The sequence below is a fragment of the Urtica dioica genome, chromosome 5 (genome assembly GCF_054948205.1).
Source record: "Urtica dioica subsp. dioica isolate 48M chromosome 5, U.dioica_male_clone48M_v1_H2, whole genome shotgun sequence".
Classification (NCBI taxonomy): Eukaryota; Viridiplantae; Streptophyta; class Magnoliopsida; order Rosales; family Urticaceae; genus Urtica; species Urtica dioica.
The window spans coordinates 35,267,867-35,277,061 of NC_142760.1; the positions used below are offsets into that span (position 1 = coordinate 35,267,867).

At 41.5% G+C, this 9,195-nt stretch overlaps 1 protein-coding gene across 1 annotated transcript; it reads left to right on the plus strand.

Moving 5' to 3' along the window:
* Positions 1–4,045: 4,045 nt before the first annotated feature.
* LOC149398104 (uncharacterized) lies at positions 4,046–6,073 on the plus strand. Its single transcript, XM_089614446.1, has 4 exons — positions 4,046–4,229; positions 4,389–4,998; positions 5,266–5,611; positions 5,672–6,073. The coding sequence occupies exons 1-4, from the start codon at positions 4,046–4,048 to the stop codon at positions 6,071–6,073; spliced, it is 1,542 nt and encodes a 513-aa protein (XP_089470572.1).
* The last annotated feature ends 3,122 nt before the right edge of the window (positions 6,074–9,195 follow it).

A 9,195-nucleotide genomic window follows, 5' to 3' on the forward strand; every position in this document is an offset into this window, starting at 1 on the left:
CGGTGCATCGTCAAGTCTCCCCGACGGTTTCTTCGACCCGTTCCCGCCATGTTACCGATACCAAAGCTATTACGACGCACCACCACCACCGTCGGACAATGATGGCGACACCGCCATGTGATCACCTAGCTCCGCCCCCCTCCAATGCGCGCCATCGAGGACAATGTCGAGTTCAAGTTTGGGGGGTTGTTTCCACCAATTGCGGGGGCGTGTCGGTACTCTATTTGCTCTCTTTTCTCATTTTTTATGGATAATTTAAGTTTTATTGCTTTATTTTCGTTTTCGTAGCATGTTTGGTGTTGGATAATTTAAGTTGTTTGTTGCGTTATGTGTTTCTTTGGTTTAATCTAGTTTTTTTTTAGGTTTTTCTTAATTGGTGTGACTATTGATCTTAAGTAGCTTATTTTCATAATTTTTTTTTTTTTTTTTAGTGTTTGGAAGTGTGAAATGCCTTGGTTTTGCTTGTGAAATATGAATGTTGATGACCCATAGAGTCTTGAGACTTAGGAGTAATAGCAATGTATCTTTCTTGCGCTACAAGGCATGTGCTTGGCCAAAACTCTATGGTGGCTTTGCTTTGCTTTTAGTGACCCGATGAATCTTCATCTCACGTTGCAGGTTTCGAGTCCATAGAGAGTATTTAGGAGTTTTGGAAATCTAACCTTAGCAAGAATGCATCTCTGAACACTAGAACCGTTTGATCCTTCCTCGAGGCTCAATGGTAATAGGAGTGAAGCGTTAGGATGAAAAAGGCATAGGAATAGCCAATCGAGCCAATAGCCAACCCGTTCTACTTCCACTTAGAACCCTATTCACATAAAGCCGAACGTAAATCAACTCTTGATACATAGTCACAAAGAAGCCTAGCCAATGAATTGGAATTCCCACAAAGAACCCCGTGATCTAGCGACTCTTGAGTGACTCTTTGAGCATGTGTGTTATATCTTGTAGAATGTGTGCTCTTCTTGCTTGTCGAAATTTGTGCCGCGCCGGCTTTTGTTAGATCCATGTAATTATTATTTTCCTTTATTTCTTCAAGTTAGCAAAAAAAAAAATAAAAAAAAATAATAGTAATATAAATATATATAAAAAAAAGCACAATCTTGCCTAGTAAATAGATGTACATATTCATATATCCTTTTACATTTTATTCTATTTTGTTTGTATTTGGCGTGGTGCAACATTTCTTGTTAGACAAGCAAGCACATAATCTAGACTAGAGTTTGAAAAGTCTAAGTTTTGGGGTATTGGTGAAGCTTACTGTTAACGAAGAAAAGAATGTAAAAGAAAGTTGTGAATATTGCTCTTTTGGTGAGTATGAGTCGCTAGGGTAGCGTGTTTAGTCACTTAAAAACTCAATATCCTACCCTTGACCCAAGCCTAACGTTGCAAGCCTTGAAAGACCTTTGGACTAGCGCTTACTCTCCTAAACCGAGTGGAGAGTGTTTGGTGAAAGCCTTATGGTGTTCCTAATTCATCATTGAATATCCTTTTTGAGTTTGCAAGCTAGGAAAAGGTGGAAAGAACTCCGAAGATACTTGACTTGGACTCGATGAAAACTTTTACACGGGAAGCCTCAAGCTAGGTAAAGCCACACAAGAATTGGTTGAACACTTGTATTAATTGAGCTTTACATGTGATTGTTCTTACTCTTGAGTCGATTTTGTCTAGGAGAGACGTTCATGCGAAACCAAGGCCATAGCACTTTCAACACTCATTTTTTTTAGTTTAGCATAGCATAACTTCTTTTATTCTTCGGTATAGCTTTGTGACTTTGTTAAGTTTTGTGTGGTTGTGTTGTATATACTTTTGTTTTGTTACTTGAGGACAAGTAACGGTTCAAGTTTGGGGGTCTGATAAGTGAGATTCATTCACACTTATCTATGACTCTTAGATAAGAATCGAAGCTTGTTCTTAATGTTTTTGATATTATTTTGTAGTTTTTATTGCATTTTCAGGTTTGAGAGAGTATGAGAAGGTGGTGGTGCGAAAACGGGCTGAATCGGAGCTAAATCGAGCAAGTTATGGTCATTTGAAGTCAAGTCAACAAAAGTCAACGACGGTCAATGGAGTCAACGTTTCTCGAGAGGCGCACCGCGCCTAAAACATGGAGCGCTGCGCCCTGGTGCCAAAATTTATACCGAGAGCTCGAGGAGACGACGCGCGAGAGAGGCGCACCGCGCCTTCAAAATTTTACGAGAGGCGTGCCGCTCCTGTTATGTGGCGCGGCGCGCCTATGTGATTTCGCTTTAGAGGCGCGGCGCGCCTGATAAGTGGCGCACCGCGCCATATCACTTTTCAGCTTTTCCAAAAGCTCGTTTTGAGCTATTTTTGACCCTTGGATTCGATCCAAGGGCTGATATTTGTTCCGAAAACCCTCCTTCAACCCTCATATACACTTGTTTGAGAGAGGGAAAACAACTTTGACATTCATAACACTTTTACATTTTGTTCTTGAGAGTTTGGAGAGAGTTTTAGAGAGAGAAACTAGGTTTTGAAGGAGATTTCTTGGAGTGAAGAAGAAGAAGGAGAGTGACAACCTCCATCATCATCATCAACTCCATTTGTTCACCCTTAACTCTCTCTTTTTACTTATTTATTGTTTATCGAACTTATTACTCAATTTATTGCTTTGAACATCATTTATTGCTTGCAATCTATTTCTATTGAGTTTTGGTGATTACTTTAGTCTCTTGAACATTGAATATTTGTGTTTTGAATTTATTGTTTTGGTTGAGTGGATTTTTGGAGTTGGTGGTAGTAATTTAATGAGAGCTTAAGTGTTTGTTTATTTTAGCACTCAATGTCTACTTATTTTATTGCTTTAATTCTTTTGTTAATTTCTATTTTGATTTGTTTATTCATAATCATGAGTAGCTAAGTAGATTTAGGGGTGCGATGTAGTTAAGTAATTGAGTTGGTTGGTCAAACCTTTAGATTAGATTTTGTGCTTCATGGTTGGGTTGAGAGTGAAATATTATGGGTATGGGTTGTGTGTTAACGCTAATTAGAGTAGCTAACTAATTAGTGAACCTTAGACGAGTTTAGAAACCGAGAGGTAATAAACGAGTGAGCTCTACCCGTCCCATCATTAACCTTCCTAGAGCTATAGAAAGACTAGGGGGTAGATGTAGTTGATTGAAATCCCGGGCTAAATGCGGTTTTGTGTTTTAGTAGGACCCAAACCGAGAGGTGTAAGTTCGACACGTTGCTAGATTCCTAAAGACTCGAGATAGATTAGTGAATGTTTTAAGAGGGATTGAGACTAAATTTTACAACTCTAAACCCGAGCTTAGAATCGTACCAAGACCGACCGACTCGATGAAATAACGAAATCGTGCCCCTTCCTTTTAACTTGTGTTTAAATATTGTTTTCACTCTTGTTTACATTTCATCTTGTTCTCAAAACAATCAAAAACCCTCATTTTTCATTTCCATAACTCGAAAAAGAAAGCTAGTGAGTTTCCTTCGGAAATAGTCTAGAGTCCTTGTGGGATCGATATCCGTGCTTTTGCACTCTATTACTTGACGACACGTTCGCTTGCGTCGTGTAGAATTTTTCTTAGTTAAGACCCCCGCACCTCAGCCAGCGGCCCAGCCAGATCTTGCGGTACTCGTTACTGCATTGCTGCAACCTATCGAAGCCCAAGAAGTGGAGATTCAAGAGTTGAGGAACCATCTTCCCCAAGTCAATGGAAATGTGGAAGAGGATCAACAAGCACCACCAGCACCTCCCCAGAATGTACCTCAGATGGGCCAAGTTGTTGTGACTGATGATCTTTTCGAAAGGTTCAGGAGGATGAGAGCTCCAGATTTTGAAGGTTCCACTGATCCTTTAGTGGCTGACGAATGGATATCAGAGATGAAGAAGATCTTCAACTTCATGAATATCTCATAAATTGAGAAGGTAATATGCGCATCTTTTGTTCTGAAGAAGGATGCACGATACTGGTGGGAGACAGTTGCAGCTAGAAGAGACACACGCGCTATGTCTTGGGAAGACTTCATCGAGGAGTTCAACAGTAAGTATTTCAACATGCGAGCGATGAATACTCAGCAGAAGGAATTTACGGAGCTGAAGCAAGGGACGATGACTGTGACTGAAGCTGTTAGTAAGTTCAATCAATTGGCTAGACTGTGCCCTCATTTGGTTCAAACAGAGACAGAAAGAGTTCGACGGATGATGAGAATGTTCCGACCGGAATTAGCCTTAGCCACTGATAGTGGAAGTCAGTCACCTACCACAGTCGCAGACTGCCTCGAACGTGCCATGCGAGCCGAGTATCACTTGATCCAAGTAAAGGAGGAACGAGCCTAGTTTTACAAGGCTCGAAAAGAGGAGAAAGGCCAAAACTGAGGACCTGACAACAGGAAACCAAACCAATCAGGAAACCCCCAGCCTAATTACAGTAGCCAAGGCTCCAAGGCACGACCCCAATGGAATGGGAATGGAAAGAAGAGAAGCCATCCTGGAAATGGTGGTAACGCCAACACCAAGGTCAAGACAGAGGTAGCAACATTTCCTATATGCAACATTTGTGGAAAGAGGCATCCTGGAGAGTGCCGGAGGGGAAACATGACCTGCTTCAAGTATGGTCAGCCTGGTCACTATATTAAAGACTGTCCAAAACTGAATTTCGCTCCGAATGCACAGTATCAGCAACACAGTCAGAATGGACGACTCAACTTCATGCAAGCTGCCATTGAAGGGCCACAAATTTTCCAGGGTCGACTTGAGGCACCACCCACAACTCAGACGCCACTGCCGCCCCAAGGTCGCATTTACGCCTACACCAACGCCGATGCTCTAGCCAGTTCTTCGAATGTTGTAGCAGGTCAGCTTCATATAGCTCACTTTGATGCTCTAGTTTTGTTTGACTCTGGTGCTACTCATTGCTTTATTTCATTAGAACTGGCTAGAAAATTAGGCGATAGTGTAGTGAAAACTAGGAAGGTTTTCAAGACGGCATTACCATCTGGTGATGTGCTATTATCAGAGTACTGTTTAAAAAGAGTACCGGTAATAATTGGTGGTCAAGAGTTAAAGAGTGATTTCATTGTCTTAGAAATGAAAGACTTTGATGCTATCTTGGGTATGGACTTCTTAGATGAGAATAATGCAATGATCGATTGTCATCGCAAAAGAGTAATCTTCAAACCGGTAACGGGAAGAGGGTTCACCTTTGAAGGAAGGCTACTCAAGAAATCAAAGATGTTGGTGTCAGCATTACAAGCTAGAAGATTGATGAGTAAAGGGTGTTATAGATTCCTAGCGTCGGTAGTGGACAAGACTAAGGATGTAGAAGCGACTCCAAACGACGTGCCAGTGGTGAGAGATTTTGTTGATGCTTTCCCCAAAGATTTACCAGGCCTAGCTCCAGAGCGTGAGATTTCTTTTGGGATTGAATTACTACCTGGTACGGGACCGATTTCTAAGTCACCCTATCGAATGGCACCAGCTGAACTCAAGGAGCTGCAATCACAACTTCAAGAGTTACTGGATAAAGGGTTCGTTCGACCAAGTCATTCACCATGGGGAGCACCGGTTTTATTCGTGAAGAAGAATGATGGATCTTTCCGTAAGTGCATCGACTACAGAGAGCTTAACAAGGTCACCGTCAAGAACAAGTATCCGCTTCCTAGGATTGATGACTTGTTTGACCAACTCAAGGGAGCAAAAGTATTTTCGAAGATAGACTTGCGATCTGGGTATCATCAATTGCGAGTCAAGGAAGACGACATTCCAAAGACAGCATTCCGTACCCGCTACGGTCATTACGAGTTCACGGTCATGCCGTTTGGACTTACTAATGCACATGCGGCATTCATGGACATAATGAATAGGATCTTTAGCAACGTCTTGGATAAACTTGTAATTGTCTTCATTGATGACATTCTGATTTACTCTAAGAGTGCTAAAGATAACGAAGAGCACCTGCGAGTTGCACTACAGACGTTGAGACAACATCAGCTATATGCCAAGTTCTCGAAGTGTGAATTTTGGCTAGATAAGGTGCATTTCTTGGTCATGTGGTTTCCAAGGATGGGATCTCCGTTGATCCTTCCAAGATAGAATCTGTGAATGATTGGAAACCCCCTAGAAGCGTGACGGAAATAAGGAGTTTTCTCGGTTTAGCAGGCTACTACAGAAGATTTGTTGAAGGGTTTTCTACATTAGCCGCTCCACTCACTGCCCTCACGAAGAAAGATAAGAAGTATGAGTGGACCGAGAAATGCGAAGAGAGTTTTCGCGAGTTAAAGAGAAGACTCACCACCGCGCCAATACTTATAGTCCCTGAAAGTGGAGAACCTTTGTCTATTTACAGCGATGCGTCAAAGACAGGTCTTGGTGCTGTGTTAATGCAAAACGTCAAAGTAGTGGCTTATGCGTCACGACAACTCAAAAATCACGAGAGGAATTATCCTACTCATGATTTAGAGTTAGTCGCAGTGGTTTTTTCCCTTAAGATTTGGAGACACTACCTGTATGGTGTTCGGTATGAGATATTTACCGATCATAAGAGCTTAAAGTATATTTTCACTCAAAAGGAGTTGAACATGAGGAAAAGAAGGTGGCTAGAATTGGCTAATGATTATGACTGTGGTATCCATTACCACCCCGGGAAGGCAAACGTGGTAGCAGATGCCTTAAGTAGGAAGGATGAGGCTAGACTATCGATGATGCGAGAATTATCTCCTCAACTCACTGATGAAATCAACAAGTTGGGAGTTGAAATTGTCACAAAGGATTAGCCAATATGACCTTACAGTCAGATCTTTTTGAAAGGATCAAGGAAGCGCAAATGCGTGATCCAGAGATGTCAAAGTTGAAAGACGATGCATTGGAAAGCCAAGAGTCAAAATTTTCCATTTCGGAGAATGATGTGCTCTTTTTCGATGGAAGGATTTGTGTACCCAACGAAGATGAGTTACGAAGGCAAATTCTTACTGAAGCACATGAGACACCGTATTCAGTCCACCTTCCACGAAGATGTATCAAGACCTCCGAGAGCACTTTTGGTGGAACGGAATGAAGGGTGACGTTGCAAAATTTGTCAGTAAATGTCTTACCTGCCAGAAAGTGAAAGCTGAACATCAACGACCAGCTGGAGAATTACAGCAAATCGAAGTTCCTGAATGGAAGTGGGAGCAAATCACAATGGATTTTGTGGTTGGATTACCTAAGACAGTTGAGGGTTATTAGTGGTGGACCGTTTGACCAAGTCTGCTAGGTTCATCCCGATGAAGGTCACGTACTCCGTGGACAAGTTGGCTGAGTTATACGTGAATAACGTGGTGAGACTGCATGGCGTTCCTCTATCCATCATCTCAGATTGCGATGGTCATTTCACTTCTAACTTCTGGAGGTGCGTGCAAAAGTCGCTGGGATCGCAACTGAAGTTTAGGACCGCTTTTCACCCCCAAACGGATGGCCAGTCTGAGAGGACGATTCAGACCCTAGAGGATATGCTAAGGGCATGTGTCATGGACTTTGGTGGGAGTTGGAGTAAGAGGCTGCCACTTATTGAATTCTCATACAACAACAGCTACCAAGCCTCAATCGGCGTTGCACCGTATGAAGCTCTCTATGGTAGAAAGTGCCGATCTCCAATTCACTGGTTTGAAGCGGGAGAAAATAATCTCGAGAAAACAGATTTTATCCGAGACACAACAGAGGCTATCAAGAAAATTCGTGATCGAGTGGGAACTGCCCAAAGTCGACAGAAAAGTTACGCCGATAAGAGAAGGCGGCCACTGGAATTTCAAGTCGGAGATTTGGTGTTCTTGAAGGTAGCACCTCTAAAGGGTGTGATGAGGTTCGGCAAGAAGGGAAAGTTGAGCCCGCGGTACATTGGTCCTTTCGAGATCATAGAAAGAATCGGAAAGGTAGCCTACCGTCTAGCCCTGAATCCTGAGTTAGCATTGGTGCACAATGTGTTTCATGTCTCGATGCTCAAGAAGTACCTACCTGACCCAACGCACGACTTAATCCAAGAGCGTACATGTCATCTGACAGTGAATACGACATCGATCACTTGATGTCTCAGTTCGACACAATGTCATTAACCACGTCAGACACACAGAGTGATAGTTCGTATACTTGTCCTTCTTACCATTATCATAATCCGATAGGAGTGCCACAGTCACAGGTGAATTCGCAAGGATGTGGACGTCGTATGTACGGTGTACGCGTAGATCGGTTCGGTGCCGAGCACGTTATAGCATGTGCACCGGGATGCCCACTAATAAGTGAAGCTGTGGGGTACGATCAAGCCGACTACGACAGGCATGTTCAAAACTTCCGACAATCGTACAAGGGGAATTTCACTTGGTCTCTGTATTGCGGGCTTCAAGAAAACAAACCGAGTTTTATCCAACCGGGACGTCCATCGGGATTCTATTGATACATTTTATTTTATATTGTAACTATATGTTTGTCAAACATATGTATTTCATGAACAAATGGAACATTTATGCTAGATATGTATGATTTTAAGTGTTTTAAATTTGAACTACATTTAAAATATATACATATATATATATATATATATGTGTGTGTGTGTGTGTGTGTGTGTGTGTGTGTGTGTGTGTTTGTTTCGCCACATTATTTCCGTTCGGTTTTTCGTTGGCACGTCGGTTTTCCACCGAAAACGGCATTTGAAAACGGCATTTCACTTGCCCTTTTCCACAATTTTTTCGTTCGGTTTTCCGTCGGCATGACGATTTTCTGTAAATCAGGAGGCTCGAAACGACAACGAAAACGATATTTTTTTTCCTTGGTTTGGATCCACAATATAATCATTAAATGAGAATGTAAAGGGAAATTCCCTCCTCTAAGAATTTTATGATCTTATGGTTATTTTAAAAGGTTTGGCTCAATCTGAGTTAGTTCTGCCTAATTTGGTTAAAAATCATTCTTATTTTTTTAATAATTGAAAAAATCTCTGAAAAAAATAATAATGAAGCTCAATTTTTTTGAAATTTTAAGGTTATATGTATTTTATTTATTTGAGGTTATAGGTTGTCAAATTAGTAAGGTTCCGTTTGAAACCCGGAAAATAAGAGAGAAAGTGAAAATAATAGTGAAAATGAAAATGTGAGAGAAAATAATAGAAAAAGTCAAAATTCTAATTGTGCTTGGAAGTCATGGAAAATATGAGAGAAAATTGACGGGAAAGTAACGATGAGACCAGG